General features: G+C 39.0%; 2 protein-coding genes across 5 annotated transcripts in view; both read left to right on the top strand.

Annotated features, from left to right (window-relative positions):
* LOC134212850 (ubiquitin-conjugating enzyme E2Q-like protein 1) overlaps window positions 1-18184 on the top strand; it is a 292956-nt gene that overhangs the window by 64492 nt on the left and 210280 nt on the right. The gene's annotated exons all lie outside the window — the stretch shown is intronic.
* LOC134210012 (FACT complex subunit Ssrp1-like) lies at window positions 460-1845 on the top strand. The gene is made up of 3 exons (XM_062686036.1): window positions 460-821; window positions 877-1085; window positions 1640-1845. The coding sequence occupies exons 1-3, from the start codon at window positions 460-462 to the stop codon at window positions 1843-1845; spliced, it is 777 nt and encodes a 258-aa protein (XP_062542020.1).

The raw sequence follows: 18184 nt of genomic DNA, 5'->3' as shown, positions 1-18184 counted from the left end.
AAGTACGGAAACTCGTATCAACCATTCCATACCGACGAGAAACTTTTTTCTCCGATCTTTGCTGCTCATCCAGTATAATATATCGAAAAAATCTTCATACATTACCAAAGAACCCGTTGGTCATAAATCCGTCCCAGTTTAATTAACGATTGCCGTGTGTCTCCAATCCGACGATCTTGCGAATCCGGGTATTAACAAGAAAAGAGCCATTTCCCTCGATGAGCTAAGCTCGTCTTTAGCTAAGGCGACCACAACGTTTAAGATCCAATGCCAGCATGAAAATTGAACATTAGTGTATACTGCTGAAAACAATAATCATCCTCTTCGTCGATCTCTTAGGTCCAATACAGGTAAGAATGAGTGAATGAAGAATGAGTTGCTGCACAGGTTTATTGGGTTCACGGGAGACGAACAGATAATTGCGGACTTTGTTAAGAATGTCAGAATTTCCGATTGAACATGCTGGAGAAGGAACTGCCAACGCGAGGCTGGAATTGGGGAACGATTCACTTCAAGGGCAGTGTGCTGTCATTCTATGTGGAAAGCAGAACCAACATTGAGATTCCGCTGAGCCACGTTTCCAAGTGCAACAATGGCAAGAACGAAGTGACCGTGGAGTTCCATCGGAACGATGATGCACCGGTCAGCCTAATGGAGATGCGCTTCCACATTCCTATGACGGAGTCGGCTGAAACGGATCCGGTCGAGGTATCCCCGGACCAGGTCATGAAGCAAGCTTCGGTCATTTCCGCCACTTGCGATGCCATTGCTATCTTCCGGGAGATTCATTGTCTTACGCCGGGTGGTCTCTACGACATTAAGTTGTTCCAGTTTCTTCCAACTGCACGGTAAAACACACGATTTTAAAATTCCCAGGTCATCGGTGTTGCGGTTGTTCCTGCTTCCGCACAAGGATAATCGACAGATGCTCTTTGTCATTTCGTTGGACCCACCGATCAAGCAAGGTCAAACTCGGTACCACTTTCTGGTTACGCTGTTCCAGACAATCAGTCCACCTTCCATGGAACCGGAGTACCGGAACTGGATAACCGATTTGATTGGACATGATGCAGCGATTCCCAGATGCGAGCGCTCACAATTCTCGATATATATGTATATTATTATTTCTAAAATAAATGTAAAGAGAAAAAATGAAATTTTTCAATTATATTTTTTGTATGTATGTATTTTAAATATGTTTTTTTTACAAATTCGAAATGTAATATAAACATTTATAAAAAAATAAAAAGAAGAATAGAGGGATCCGTATCTCCATAATGTCTAGTAAAAATCTAAGAGAACTGTGGTACCCATGTCGTTTAGATTTCTCTGCGTTATCTAAGAGAACTGATATGTCAAATCCCTTTCGGTTCAAACGGTTTACTCGTCTAAAATTTGAAGTAGACACCGGTTTAAACGGTTGTTGCATTTGAGGCGGATTTGAGGTGTGACAGGTTCTAGACATCGAAGAAAAATATCTAGGAGACTCAACATTTTGTCTCAGAGATATCGCGGAGATGTCTAGAACAAATTTCCGAGCGGGATGTCTAGCCGCAACATCAGATGAAGAAGACCAATCTTGCATCACACGAGGCTCTGCCCATCAAAATTGTCCACACCGAAAGCCCACCCTTTCCAGCGTCACCGGCAGCTTTTCGGGTACATATACGGTGGCACGACAGCAAGATGGCGTTCAGTTTTCATTCGACCACGGAAGCAACAGCAGGACGAGCAGCAAGCGAACATCGAAGCATCGAGACCAACGGAGTGAGCCGAGCGCGAGCGAGACGGCTTGATCGCAAGCTGACAGCCGACCGGGTGCTGACGAGGCCGCGACGAGCCTAGCCGTCGCTCGAGTAACAGTAGCATCAACAGAAGAAGAAGAAGCTGCCTTCTGGCAGTGAAGTGTTGTAATATTAAGGAAGAAAAGAGGAATGAATATAGTAGTTTGAAGTGTTTTCCCGTGTTTGCTTCCACCCACTGCCCTTCCAGTCCAACAGAGTTAATTAAAATAATTAGCCTTTATCAAGGCTAAGAGTTAATCAAAAATAGTTTTCGGTTGCTGCTAGCCAGGGCGCTAGTCCAGCTCAACCCACCCCCGTGGCTTCATGAGGCGAAGTCATCCCGGGAAGGAACGCAAGGGTCCTGCTCCCACCCGCTCGGTTCCCGAGAGGAACGCGAGCACCCACCGAGGCACACCAGCGCAGTACAGTCCGCTGCCATCCTCAACATATACATATTATTAAAAATTGGCATATTCACATCACAATATTGAACGATACAAAAGAGCTGCATATGGATTACCAAAAATTAGTTTATGCAACATTTTCTGGAGTAATAAGCTCATCCGCGAATACCTTTTTTTACGCAGGAGGTCGTGGGTTCAATCTCAGGCCCGTTCAATCCCTCTACTTTGTATCTTTCCATATATTTTTCATATTCTAGCAATCACTATAATTGGAAATGCGCTTTCGTACCGTTTCCATCTTCTATCCATCCTATACCTATATCATGACTAGTTCTAGCAGGTAATTGTTAGAATTCGAAATGAGCAAAACAGCTAGTTTCGGCTTCCAATTAGAATACACGACTTTTCCATTACTATTACATTGGTAACCCGTTCATCAAGGCGAACCTGTGCGATAAAACCTAACCCCAAGGATTCCAATAAAATTCCGCATGAACTCGTTGCGAGTGCAGAGGTGTTTTTCCTTCCCTTTTAGACCGCGAGGACGTGTCCAGCGCCCTTATCGACCATTTAAAATATTCACTTGTCATTAGACGAGTTTGTACAATCCCATTGAATTCCACCACTCAAGTGGTAGAATTCAATGGGATTGTACAAAATCGTCTTATGACAGGTGAAAACATCCCACTAAAAAGCTCAAAATAATTTTCTTAATTTAAAATGTTGTTATTTATGCACGTGTTAACCGCGAATACTTTTCTGTCACTGTAATTCAAAATTCGGCCGCTGTATTAGGTTACTAGCAAGTTATGAAACGATCTAACCTAAATTGCTAAAATATCAGAACCATCCTTAACCCTACAAAATGCAAAAAATCAGCTGGCTTATTATTGAATTGCGTTAGACAAATAGTTATATGACAGCGAGATAAGAATAGTTGAATGGGAATAAAAAATGGAAAATACACAGGAAAAAGATCTGGGGTGGCATTGTGCATCTCGATTCGAACGTAATTCTATCGAGTCGAACATGATTGGCATTACGGGTTTCGATTCGATCTCGAAAACGACTCATCGTTCGAGTATGCTCGAGGAGGTACAAGAATAACGAAATGTTTTGGCATTATGGAAACTCATTATGGAAGCACACTGAAAAACGACTCAAGTCTAATGAAAAACACTCGTCACCTTTATAGCTTTCGAATGTTGTTCGAGAGTTTTTTCTTGCTGAAAGTTTTTAATTATATTTGTTATTATTTCTCTACGAGAAGAGAATAAATGTTTTATTATTGTCTCTTGAGGAGAAGAATGTCATTAGTATACCTACTTTTATAGTGTCCAGACAAAATGCAATCTCTAATTATCCCGAAATCCGCGTAACACGCAGATGAAATTACTCGTATTCTCTCTGTTTACTCACATTCGCCATGCGCTGAAGGTTGTCTCTCCAGCAGAGATGCCAGATTTGAAGACATGTCTTCAATTTGAAGACATTTGAATCTCTGTGAAGACATTTATTTCGTGAAGACATTTTGAAGACTTTTCAAAATATTTGAAGACTTATCAACTTATTTGAAGACACTTGAAGACAATCAATAAGCCAGCGAATAGAAAATACAATTTTATTACTTACTTATAAATTCTGCGACCTCTATATGTAAACTAGGTACAGTCGAGATTCGCTGGTTGGGATCTTAATACTTGGGTCACTTTTTAGTTGGGCCTCCGCTGGTTGGGCCATGGCCCAACGTTTGAATTTTTCCTTGCGGCGGAGGCGTTTTGACGTGTCTGTAAAAAGGTATTTCGATCATTACATCGGAACGCAATGGCCTATCTAATTTTCGGCAAACATAGACTGAATTCTTCTATGACTAGATTTAATCTATTCAGTTTTTTTTCTAAATTCCTTCTGAATGGCATATGCATACCATCATCCCACATTCCTCTGAATATCCGTCGGGTAACTCTTTGAATTTCCCGTGGATTTTTAAAAGATTTTTCAGTGAAAATTTAAAAAATTTTTTCGTGGATTTTATAAGGAGAATTTCTGATGAGGAATTTCTTGTCTAAATTTAGGAGAATTGAAATTGAAAATTCAGTTAAAATTATCGAGGGAATTTATAATAATTTGCGTTAAGCAGAAATCTCGGAAGAAATAAAGGAAATACTCCAAATATTAAACGGGGAATTCTTCTTAATTTCCACAAATTCTACTGAGCTCCCACAAAAAATCCCTTTTAATTTCCACACGAAATTTGCCTCACTTAATTTCCATATAGAAAATTCTTACGAATGTCGACAAGAAATTGAGATTGTTTTGATGTTAAATAGATATTTCTCTTCCATGGTAAATTACCACGGGAAAATGTTCTTTTAAAAATTCCGGAGGAAACTTAAAGCCTGTCCACGTTAAATTTCGGACACCCATCATCGAATGTGATTTTTTTTAAATTTTCACAAACCACTGAGAAGATCAATTTACATGACAACTGAATCTCTCCGCGTTATGTGATTCTTTCAGCGTGTTTTAATTTTCGTTCAAAGTGATTAAATGGATACAAATCGATTGGACATTGTCTCAGTGTCCGAAATTTAACGTGGACAGGCTTTAATTACACACCTTCGCTAAATTCTTCCTTGAATTCCTTTGGCAATTCTTCAAGAAATATCATTGGACATTCTTCCAGTGTTTTATCTGAGAATTCCTCTATGAATTTCTCCAAAAAATCGTTCTAGTATTGTTCCTGAAATTCCTCCTAAATTTGCTCCAGGAATTTGTCCGGAAGTTTCAAGAATTTCTCCGAAAAATCCGCCAGGAATACCTTTGGAATTTCTTCTAGGAGTTCCTCCGTAAGGTCGTCCGAGAATTCCAGCGAAAGTACATACAAGAATTCCTTCGGAAGATCCTCCTGAACTACTCCGGTAGTTCCTTCACGAATTCCTCCAGCAGTTCTTTCAGGAATTCCTCCGGAAGTTCTTCCAGAAATTCTTTCGAAAATTCCCCTAGGATTTTCGAAAATTCCCGTTTAAGCTCCTCCAGTGATCCCTCCGGAAGTTTCCTCATAAAACCTCTTCTGGCATTTTGTGAATCAAGAACCAGAAATCACGACAGTTCCTTTTGAAGTTTTTCCACGAATTCATCTGAAAGATTCTCCAAGAATGTTGCCGAAAGATTCTCCAAGAATGCCTTCGAAGGTATACTATGGAATTTCTCTGGTATTTCCTCCAGGGTTTCTTTCGGAAATTTCTGCAGCAATATCTCAGAAGCTACTTCAAGAATTCATCCAGAGCTACTTCCAAGAATTTCACCGGAAATTTCTTCAGTAATTCCTCAGGAATATCCTTCAGAAATTTCTCCAGAAAATTCCTCCGTAATTCATCCTGAAGTTCCTATAGGAATTCCTTCTTAAGTTTCTCCAAGAATTTCTTCTGCAAATCCTCCGAAAGTTCCTTAAGCAATTTCTCCAGAAGTTTCTTCAGTAAATCCTTTGGGTGTTCCAACAGGAATTCTTCGGGAAATTTCGTCTGGATGTTATTCAAGTTTTTCACGGTAAATTTTGAATCCTTACAGGGTATTCTTTAAAAATAAATTTGGAAGTATTCTACATGGAAATTCAGTTAAAAAATCCGGTGGAATTTTAACCAGACTCAGTATAAAATCCAGGAGAAACTCGTTATACACTATCTCGTGAAAATTTTATAGAATATTCTCTTGAATTCTATCAATTTGAATGTTAAAAAATAAACATTATTCTACATCAATAAAACAAGGACATGATTGAATTTACAAACCTATCCAGTTTTCCGCGAGCGGTAATGGCCGGCAGCTTGCCTGCGGGTTAGTCTCTGATTTGACGTTTCTGGAGGTCAACTGCATCCACCGTTACGAGCATTCTGACCAATGTGGCATATAAGAAGGTGCTGATTTTAGTGAATTCGAGAATTATTGTCAGATTTTCTGGATATGATACACTGCGCGGCGTTTGTAGTGTTCCCAAATGGGTACTTGCACAAAACTTCACGCGGCGAATGACTGTCGAAAGGTACGGCCGCGCCAAACGATACACCGCAATGCTATTCACCCATAAGAATCAAGTAAACGGGGTGCAGAAAGCGCGGCGGTACCTTTCATGAAGGGTTCGCCGCGTGCAATTTTGAGAAAATCAGGCAATATATATCACATTAATCAAAATGCTCGGAACAGTGGGTGCAGTTGACCTCCAGAAACGTCAAATCAGAAACTAACCCATAGGCAATCTGGCGGCCATTACCGCTCGCGGAAAACTGGATTGGGTTTTAAAATTTCTTGCTGATAATCATAATTTTTATATTGAAGACATTTGAAGTCATATTTAAACGACTGTGAAGACATTTGATAATATTCTCTGGCATCCCTGCTCTCCAGCGGGCGGCATACTAAACACGGTGACAGCTATCTCTTATTCTCTCTGTTTACATTTCGTTTGACAGAACATACTCGATTGAACTAGTACAGTACCATTCGAAATCTTGTACTGCGACTGAATGAAGTCGAACGAAATAGATAATGCCGCAAGTTTTTCGAAACGAATCCAAAACTTACGAATCGAATGATTCGATTCGAGATGCGCAATGTCACCCCTGTTTGGTCAGCTTATTTCAATTTCACCGAATTGTCAACAGCAAATAAGTAATTTTACAGATTTTCGCTGATATGTTTCCATTCTTACTTCTTCTTATTGGCATAACATTCGCCACTGGGACATAGCCGCCTAGCAGCTTAGTGTTCTATAACCCCTCCCTTAATAACTGAACTGCACCGTTTCTGACCCAAATTACAAATTATATTTTTGCATCCATCATGAGGCTAATGATACCCTAGTACCATTTTGGTTTCATGCTGGTTTTATAACACTCTTGAGGAGTAAATTATGGTCTTCAAGAGCGTTATAACACTTAAAATATTAATTGGGTAGGATCTAACATGATTATTATACCTACTTTCATGCCCACGGAAGTCGAGAAAATTTCTAACCTGAAAATCGCCTAGACGGAACCGCTTTATAACCGCGCATCGTACTTCCCAACTAAGGATGACCCCAATGTGAATTAAACCTAACGGAAGCTGGTTATTCGTTTAAAAAACAACCAAGGTGATGGAGAACATTGATACAGAGGGACGGTAGTGTATCATATATGATAATCAAAACAGGAAAAGAATAAGATAACGGCATTCGAGAAAAACAGATAAAAAAGTTTTGGAATGACATCAATAAATCCTTTGTAGGGAAAAGATAGGCATTTCATTGTTATCCCTATTTTCAACCCCATCATTCAGCATTCATGAAAAGATAAATAACATAACTAAGGATTTCGTAGAACTGAGATGTGAGCTCTCCGTTAAAAGATGATTCATGTTTATTCATGTTTATAATTTTTCTACGGTAAATGCAGAGATACGCTTCATACCATATATAAACCATATATCTTGGAGCAATATATAATATACGTAGAACATTTGTATTTGTATATCGATTTGCTTACGAACTTTGCATATTTTTTATCTCTCTTGTGCTAATAAATTTTATGTCCAATGACGGGAAGATTAATTATGAGCTCAGCCTAATTTATTGAACTACCTCCGAGTTTCATTTTCTTGCATGATAAATTTCTTATATTGCATAATTTCGAAACTTATTCACTACATCCCAGCGCAATCATTTGGATGTGTCCTGTGATAAATTATCGGAGAGGAATTGCAGTGCAATTAAATAGAATCTAGCAATTTATAGCTTCACCTTCCGAGTTCTCCATCGTCCCAGAAAGACGAAGCTAGAAGAAGGACTATAGTTCCGGCACTGATAGTAAGATAATCCAATTAGATGCAGTGGAGCACCATCCACAGATTAGGATCTCCTTCTCCGTTTTGATTACACGTGCAAATTGCGTATATATCTGTGACTGTAGATACGTCTCTGTTATTCTAATAATCGGCCAACACGGACAGTCCAATTTATTCCTGTTTGTGTTACTGTTGCAGTTCCACCGTAACAGCAGCAGAACCAGTAGGGGTAATAGTTTATTGCAGGACATGTTTGTGCACTTTTTGCAACATTCTATGTAAATTGCCATCCTTCTGTTTTTACCGGTGAATGCTGTTCTCTACACAGATAGAAAAATCCACTGAAATTTACGCTAAAAATCATGCACATAAATGGAACGCCATTATTAGCGTAATTCCATGCGGGATATAGCCTAAATGTATACAATATTTGACGTGAATCATCAATATTGCATGCAAGTTGTAAGCAAACTTGTTAGGAAGGGCACCATTTCAGCGTAGAAAAGCGTAAATTTCCGCATCTCAAGTTTTACGCGCTGTTTACTTTTCATTATTTCTTTCTGTGTATCCCATCCAATCTGCAACGTCGTTCGATAAGCTTTACTCTACACTCCCATTCTATAAACGATAGCAATGGCGTACCTGGATAAGGGATACAGATTGTGATAGTTATGGACTGTTTGTAGTTATTGATTTTGCTAAAAGTACCTCACATCCACTTATATACCGTTCGTTAACAAAAGACTTTTCTCAGCTTGTTACCATGGACATAACAAGAATCCATTATTACTTATTTGGTAGTCCGGATGTCCAATTTGGCAGAAAGATTTCATCTGTGGAAGTATGCTTTAAATTTATGTGTTACCTTTTGGCTTTTTGGCGGTGTTCATGGAATATTTTTAAGAATGTTTACTACTGGAATGATAGTTCGAGATCCGAACTACGTACGCTGCCCATACCTGGAGCTTCCTGGAGAATATATCCTATAGTATTGGTTACACTGCTGCCCAACTCCAGAGCCCAGGCATTGAAATCACTTATCATAACTACCGGCCTTCGTCTGTTCAGGTTCTCGGTTAACTGCTCTAGCATCTAGCTAAACTGCTCCACTGTCGAGCTACTGGTCCTAGTTCTTTGTGTTGAGATATAATAGTTCCGTACATCATCGTTCGACATGTTCACTATATTCCCAGGACTTCTTATTTACTTATTTTCATTTAAAGACCGAAGTCCCCTTGGCAGTACATAAAAGTCGTCTCCATTCAGCTCGGTCCACGACTGCACGTCGCCAACCACTCAGTCTATGGAGCATTAGCAAATCGACTTCGACTTGATCGCTGCGTATCTCGCCTTCTTGTGTCGTCCGTCGGGTCGTTATCGAGAACCATTTTCTACGGATTATTGTTCCGCATTCTTGTAACGAGCTCGGTACTTCGCAGTCCTCCGATTTCCGCGGTGTAAACGATGGACGATTCTCCCAACAGCTTATGTAATTCGCGGTCTTTTAGCCTCCATATACCGACGAGACGAAACACGATTTGGCAAGTCGTTTTTTATGCCTAGAGAATTTTTTTTTCTATTGACAAGAAATAAGGTTTCCAATGGCTTAAAAATGTCCGCGCTGTTGATCGAGTGGTAAGCATGCTGGTCTCTCATTCCAGGGTGTCTGGGCCCAATGTCAGTCGACGCTGTTTTACAAAAAAAAGATCATAATTTCCTTCGGATAGGAAAACAAAGCATCACAATTATATACCGTAGAGTGTGGCTACGTTTAAGCCGTTTTTCAACGGGCCCTCTAAAATGCGGTACGCTAATTATGTAAGGAGATGTTTGAAACTTTTCAATCCTTCCCCACTTTTACTTTGTTGAATAAAGCGTAAGAAAATAAAGGACCACCGCCCGCAGTGCACTCCCCTACAAAAGTATAAAATAAGCTCCTTCCAACCGTGAGTCCCTTTCCTAATGTCTTTAAGGACTAGGATTAACTAGCTTTTGGCAATTTTGAAGTAGAAATTAATAATTCAGCATGCTTATTTTGTGCAGCTGTACACAGTTTCGATGGAAATCATATTTCACAATATCAATATCTTTAAACTTTCTTCAAATTGAACAAATTGGTCCGTGATTTGCTCTTTATTTTTAGGATACCTTCATAAACTTGGCTTTCTCAGTCTATAGACTCAAGAACGATTTTACGGTTACATTCCCGACGTTTCGGCCGATTGGTCGTAAATCCCTTGAGAAAGGCCAAAACCAATCGGACGAATCGTCGGGAATGCAACCATAAAATCGTTCTTGAAACTACAGACTGAAAAAGCCAACTTTATAAAGTTAACTAAATCCAGTCGAAAACGCCATTACAAATTTAGAATAACACATAAGCTGAAAAAAATCCGTTCTATCTGGTAGAAACATTAGGTAAACGAAACAGACTGAATTCTAAAATTATGAGTACTAAATTTTCGGTTTAGGGTCATTTATCCGAATGCCATTTAGCCGAATAGTTGAAATACGTTTCCTTATTAGATGTGTGAAGTGAGTAGTGAGAGATAATGAGAAATGAGTAGTGTAAAGTTATTGGTTAGGATAGGTGAGAAGTGAGATAGCAAGTAGCAAGCAATACTAAGCAAGATCATCTCTGAATGAAGAATAAACAAAAAAGAAGGAAGGTGGAAGAAGAATGGATCATGGAAGATGAAGGAAGAAGGAAGAAGGAGGAAGGAGGAAGGAAAAAGGAAGAAGGAAGGTGAAAAAAAGAAATAAAGAAGAAGTAAGAAGAAAGATGAAAAACAAGAAGGAAGAAGAAAAAGAAAGAAGAAAGAGAGAAGGGAGGAGGAAGAAGGAAGAAGGAACAGGGAAGAAACAAGAATGAACAAAGGATAAGGAAGAGAAGAAAGAAGAAGGAAGAAGTAAGAAGGAAGAAGAAAGAAGGAAGAAGGAAGATTGAAGAAGGAAGAAGGAAAGAAGGAAAAAGGTAAAAGGAAGATGAAAAAAGGAAGAAGAAAGAAGCTTTAAGAAGTATACCCCGTTAGGCATAAGTACGTTGGGCATAGAGGACGTTAGGCATAAAATGAACCAAAGGACAGCCCATGACATAAAAAAGCAGAATTATGCCTAACGTCCATTATGCCTAACGTCGCGGACTCAGAAGGAAGATGGAAGAAGGAAAAAGGAGAAAAAAGAAGGAAGAATGAAGAAGGAGAAAAAATAAGGAAGAAGGAAGAAAGCAGAAGGATGAAAGAAGAAGGAAGAATGAAGAGAGAAGAAGAAAAAAGATTGGAAGAAGCAAGAAGGAAGAAGGAATAAGGAAGAAGGAAGAGGGAGAAGGAGGAAGCGAGAAGAAAGAAGGAGGAAGGAAGAAGGAAGGAGGAAGAATGAAGAAGGACGAAGGAAGACGGAAGATGGAAAATGGAAGAAGGAAGAAGGAAGTAGGAAAGAGGAAGCAGAATGAAAGAAGAAGAAAGGAGAAAGGGGGAAAGAAAGTAGGAAAGAGGAAGAAGGAAGGAGAAAGGGGGGGAAGGAAGAAAGGAGGGAGAAAAAAGGAAGAAGGAATAAGGAATAAAGAAGAAGGAAGAAAGAAGAAAAAAAGGCAAAAGGATTAAGGAAGAAGAGAGGGAGAAGGAAGAAGGAAGGGAGAAGAAAGAAAAAGGGAGAAGGAATAAGGAATAAGGAAGAAGGAAGAATGAAGGAGGAACAAGGAGGAAGGTAAAAGGAAGAAGGTAGGAGTAAGAAAAAACTAAGAAGAAGGAAGAAAGAAGAAGAACGAAGAAAGAAGGAAGAAGTTCTCTGTTCTCAGTTCACTTTTTTCTTCTCACTTTTCACTTCTCATTTCTTACTTCCTACTTCTCATTTCACTCTCTTCACTACTAGTAATCAAATTTTTCAACTGTGCGATCAAACGAACCGTTCGACCAAACGGCATGCAACTTGTTGTAAATCGGGTAATGCTAAGTTCCAAAAAGTGAGTCTTCAAATTTTGTACACATACACACTTGTACACACACATACAAATACACATACATACATACAGACATCACCTCAGTTCTTCATGCTGCGTCGATCGGTATATAACACTTTGGGTCTCCGGGCCCTCTATCAAAAGATCATTATTGGAGTAATCCTATAGCCTCTTGGTATAACTTAGTTGTACGAGAAAGGCAAAAATTCTAACAATATAATATCATTATATACATATTATGTTGTATCTTATTCAGCGCCGTAGCGTGTGGTTGGCCAGGTTGGCCCCCGCCAAGGGCGCCAGGCATCAGGGGGACGCCGAAATCCAGAATTGTACTATGGGAAATGATGACAAATCTCATCAACGTTGGATACTACTTGAATTTTATTTGATTTTTTGTGGGGTTAACTTTTTATTAATTTTATTTTATTGATGCTGGAGATCTCAACCGGCTAAAATCAAACCGTGCAAAAAACGATTTACTCAAAACTATTCTCAAATTCACCGGTTCAAAGTTTTTCAGATTCAAGCTTTTAACAGACGATTCCCTCGGGGACTATATCTGTAATCAATCGTTTGACTAATTTCTGAAAGGTGCTTTTCCGTCAATAACTTATACAAATATCAGAATGTTGGATCAGGAAGCATCCTCACTGATGGAAAGGAAGTGAAAAAACAAAAAAAGGAACAGGAAATACAGAAAAGAAGAATGGAACAAGCATTTGGGGAAGAAGCCCTAAATGAGGAATTTAAAACGCCAAAGACGAAACACGGAGTAGACTGTAAAAAACGTGTTCGTGTTGTTCGTGACTGAGAAATCTAAGCCGTTTTCTCTTAGGAAGTAGTGATAGGGAGTTTGCTTGAATTTGAGAGAATTTGTGCAGTAATAAGAACTTCCGTGTGTTCCTCTCACTACCATTTTCACCAGTTCATGAAGAGTTAGTACGTATTTAAACCCCTAACTCGATTTTTCCAGCAGTCAGTTCAGCCTAGGACCGGGTACCGAGGTTTTTTAACTAATTGCTTGAAAAGTTGTTTCCGCTGCATACAGTCTAGCCTCAAACAAGAGGAATTCGAGTCTTTCAACTGTCTTCAAGGTAACATTAATTATGTTTTATTTCTGATTTCTGCTGTTGGTAGCGGGGACTAAATACGATGAATCCTTAATTACCACAACTTATTGCCCTAGCTAGAAAAATGGATTAAGCTAGGGCTTTGTTTGGTAGATCTTACACCGCAACACACTACATCAAAGTGATCTACCGTGTTACGGGGCTTGATACGACTTGGTCCATTCACTATTCCTACCTTCTACCAAATCTACCTTCTACCAAAGTTAAATTTCATTTAAAGGCCAGTAGTTAGTTCAAACCACTTTAAAGTTGGATTTTTCTTCATTAATAATGACGATTCATGGTGTAATGGTAATTCTGAAGGTTAATCAATGCACTCCAAAGTAGGGTTCTTCTTAATGCAACTACGTCCGATAGTGACCCTTCTACTGACCGGCAATTTAAGCGATGGAGGTTAATTAGCCTAGCTAGATCCACTAATGCATGATATCACAATAAGTAAGTCTAGATTTTTTTTCCGGCGACACACGCACTACTGGATCTATTTTTTTTTATTTGCGTAGGTTTATTTAATCTTTCAGAAAATCGTCGAAATTTTTTAGAAATGTTCTGGCCTTTTTAATCCTTACTTCCTTTTTATTGGAATATATGCAGGTTTTAGAGGCTTAAGGAATTCATGAAGCAAACATTTAGCAATTGCACCACGCAAAAAAAGTTGATTTCAAAAATATCCCACCAATTATCATGCTCTTTGTTTTGAACATGCATAAAAGTAAGGGGCGCTCAATATCGGATTCGCCAAGGGCGCTGGGAGTCCACGCTACGGCTCTGAACTTATTCTGTTATAAATTTCTAACAAAATATGAGATTTTTTGTGATTAATTTATAACAAAATTTGAAAGCTTATTGTTTCGAGTAGTGTAAATTTTTGACGTAAACTACGTCTAAGGGGAAGCCTCGGATACAGGGTGCAAAATGAAAATTTCCAAATTTAGGACCGTCACGAAATGATGTAAGATTTCAAACGGTAATAGCGTCTTTATCTTTCGATGGATTTTCGACATTTGCTTATCAATCGATTCGGAAACTCTCCAGCAATTTGCCAATTTTATTGATACTATTGATTATCAACGTTAAACTATTGAAAATGTTATTTCTTTCCAAACCGGGGGAAAAATTCAATCCCGTTCATAAATCCCCAACACGGACATCAGATTGCAGTAACGTACGGGCCTTTAGATCCACTGCTTCGTTTTCCCTATGTATAAAAAGCCCCGTGTTTCGCGTGCGCGCGTCATTTTCATTCTGCATGTCACGGAGAACGGATGATTTCGTTCGCATGGGAGGACTCGTTGATTGAGATTTATGAGTTATGATGCGGATGAAATTTTTCGTCAGGTGGTGGTGGCGGTCGTGGCAACAGCAGTACATCTTTACATCCGTGTTCCTAACAGCATCTTTGAATCTGGCAGTCAACTCCGTGCTGTTGATGAGGCACATAAGTGGAAATGAATCGGTTCTTTTCAGGACCACCATTATGTTTGGGAGGAAGGTTAAGATGAAATAATTTTTTGACGTAAACTTCGTCTAAGGGGAATACTCAGATACAGGGTGTAAAACGGAAATTTCCAAATTCGAGACCGTCGCGAAATTAGGATAGATTTCAAACTTTAATAGCGTATTTATCTTTCGATGGATTTTTAATCACTTACTCTGCAGAAGTCGAATGATGGGTTGAATCTTATGAGTTGTTGTGTTACTGCTGCCGATTTATTGTAACAATCTCATGAATTTATTCTCAGTCAAACCAAATTCCTCCAATGAACAATTTAATGCCCTGAAAAGGACAGATTTCAGATCATGCGGATTTCTAATCACCAACACAACAGCAACCATTCGATAGTCAGAATATCACAAGAGTATTTCACTCAAATGCAGATGCTGGCTCTATGGTTTTACCGCTACACTGCAACAGATTGCCATCGTTGGATTCTCTGTAGCAACGATCCTGTTACGAGCACTACCTACGCCATCGGTGGGAACGAAGAGCGTGCGTCAGAAGGAGAAGCTGCAAAAATGTATTCGCATGGATGGAAATTAAACCTGAAACAAGTAGCAGTCTATCTACCAAAATAATAATCTTGAGGGGAAATTTCACTGGTATTGATGCTATTCATGCGAATGAATTTTTGTAGCGTTCCTAACACACGGTCGTGATTTCGCCACCGACGGAAACTATCAGCCATCACCAAGCGATTAATATGAACTTTGATCGAAATTCGTCTCGCCTCAAATTATGCCTTAAGAGCTGCTTTCACTGATGACACTTCAGACGCAACCGTTGCAGAAATAAACACCACCATAGCCGCCATCGTAGACACGCAAGAAAATTCCATCTGAGTGCTGTTGATGCTGACGACGACGACCGCGCAACCCACACCATCGCCGGGAATAAAATTTCTGGTAGGAGCTCCGCCGATGCCGAAGGTCTGGTCTCCGCGACATCTTGATCGAAAAGGCTCGCGCGCGCGGAAGAGCTGCTTTCTTGTAATCAATAAAGTTGAACCTGTAGCCACGCCCTTTGGTGAGTGTTTGACGGTTACACAATATTTGCAGTCATACCGGACAACAAAGAGGAGGGACTAATGAGCCATCTTTATTGGTTATAAGAAAACTGCTCTTCCCCGCACGCGTGGCAGCATTCACGCTCCCCCAGTTCGAGACAGCAAAATGATGATTTGGCAAATGAGTGGAATGATGCGTTTTAGCATTAAAAATTCAAGCGTAATGCATTCATTTAAAATCGCAGACGATTTCGTTCGCACAGGAGGGCTCGTTGATTGAGATTTATGAGTGATGATGCGGATGAAATTTTGACGTAAACTACGTCTAAGGGGAAGACTCAGATACAGGGTGCAAAACCGAAATTTCCAAATTCCAGACCGTCACGAAATCAGGATAGGTTTCAAACGCTAATAGCGTCTTTATCTTTCGATGAATTTTCGACATTTGCTTATCAATCGATTCAGAAACTCTCCAGCAATTTGCCAATTCTATTGATACTATTGATTACCAACGTTAAACTATTGAAAATGTTATTTCTTTCCAAACCGGGTGAAAAATTCAATTCCGTTCATAAATCCCCAACACGGACATCAGATTGCAGTAAGGTACGGGCCTTTTGATACACTACTTCGTTTTCCCTGTGTATAAAAAGCCCCGTGTTTCGCGTGCGCGCGTCATTTTCATTCTGGATGTCACGGCGAGCAGACCAGGGCGTCCAGAAGCGGTCCCAGTGACAACGGCAAGATTCTGAATTTGGTTATGTGCTGTCAGTGATTTCCAATGCGTACCATTGAGAAAAATAACAATATAAAATTGGTCAATTGGAGACAAACTTCGGTTAGTTACGCAGAACTTCGGTTAGTTAGGAAATTTAAATGCAAGGATGATATCAGTAGCAGTCAGCTAAAATTTTCATTTTTGCTGTTAGGGATTGGAATTGCACATTATCGAAGGTTAATCGGTTCTTTTTAGAACCAAAATTTTATACAAAAGAATATTAGCCGAAACTAATTTTATGCAAATTATTATTTGCAATAGAAATACCCAAATTAAATTAAGCTCATTCAGAATATTTTTCGAAAAATAAGAAAAAACAACAATGAAATTGATTTTTTTCAAGTGAAACCCCTAACAAATTAAACAAACAAAACTAAACTTCTCATATTATATAAAACTCGAGAATTAAAAAATTTTGACTTAATTACATGAATATATCAGCTACTTTCAAAATGTAATTGTCGTATCCAACAAATTTTATGTTTTTAATATTGCTCGACACCAGTGTTGTCTCAAAAGTAATCAAAAGAACAATTTTGTAATATTCATGAATTATGGGTCTTGCTAGGTTCTTCATTTCACCAAACGGCTTTACGTAGTTTACGTCGGGCGGTCGTGTCTTGTACACAACCCTTAGGGCCCATTCACAAATTACATAACGCTTTAGGGGGTGGGAGGGTACCTATCAGAGTGTTACGGCCCATACAAATTTCAGAACCCTTCCATACAAAAAACGTTACGAGGGGGTGGGTGGGGGTTGGAAATGGTCAATTTTTGCGTTATGTAATTTGTGAATGGGCCCTTATGATTTTTTTATAAATTAAGATATTTTAACAACATCCTGCACCAAGTTTCTAAGAAATGTTGATAGAAAAATTTGGTATAGCAGAATAGCATATGTTGATATAGTTTTTATATGACTTGTTAGTTGGGTTGGCCTGGACCCGATAGCACTAACTCCCTTTATAAGCAGAAGCCAGTATTCCATTAAACAAAATGCTATGATAAATGAAGATTAGGGTGGCTCAAATTAGCATGGAAAACAAATTTTCCAATTTTTTCGATGGGCCGTCCTCTTGTTCGGTTCTTTTTGATGGCCTGATGCTCTGAACAAAATTTCAGCCAAATCGGTCAACGTTTAAGCGGTGCTAAACTATTTGGAAATTTATATGCAAAAATGTATGTAGAAACATCCAAAAACAGTGATTTGCAGTTAGGCGGCGCAATTTTCAATGAAGAACTATGATACACAGAAAAAAATAATAAAAACTAAGAAGCGCGTAAAATATAAAGGCATGGAAAATTACACTATTTTGAACGTACACGGATATTTTCCAACAAGTACACCCTAAATGAATGCAATTTCCAAACATTATGTCAGTTTCTATAGCATACATCATATAAAAAGTGACATAATGCAATGAAAATTGCATACATTCAGGCGATACTATCGTTTAAATTTACACTCTTTTTGGCATTCCCTTTATGTGCATTATTTTCGTGTAAATTTCAACAACTTTTTCCATCTGTGTACTCATTCAGATCTTGAAAAATTTAATACAGAATGTTATGGTGAAAACCGCGAAAAGATTAGTGTTTGCCCGGCGAAGATATTAGCATTTCTCTGCAGTGGGATTCGAGCAAATTTCGTTTCTTTTACCTTTGAAAAGAAATAAATTCACCCGTACAACACTCCAGTAAAATGCTAATATCTCTGCCCACTGAATTATAATCTTCTCGCGGCTTTCAGCATCATATTTTGCATTTAATTTCACAAGAACTGAATGAGTATCATAGTTCTAC

This window comes from Armigeres subalbatus, chromosome 2 (assembly GCF_024139115.2).
Source record: "Armigeres subalbatus isolate Guangzhou_Male chromosome 2, GZ_Asu_2, whole genome shotgun sequence".
Lineage (NCBI taxonomy): Eukaryota > Metazoa > Arthropoda > Insecta > Diptera > Culicidae > Armigeres > Armigeres subalbatus.
This window is presented reverse-complemented; position numbering and strand designations above follow the sequence as displayed.

Excerpts from the sequence above, each read along its gene's own strand:
- LOC134210012 (XM_062686036.1), top strand. The coding sequence starts at position 460 with ATGCTGGAGAAGGAACTGCCAACGCGAGGCTGGAATTGGGGAACGATT. Across the intron at positions 822-876 it reads GGTGGTCTCTACGACATTAA|GTCATCGGTGTTGCGGTTGT; the intron begins GTTGTTCCAGTT and ends TAAAATTCCCAG. Across the intron at positions 1,086-1,639 it reads TGATGCAGCGATTCCCAGAT|CGTCACCGGCAGCTTTTCGG; the intron begins GCGAGCGCTCAC and ends CACCCTTTCCAG.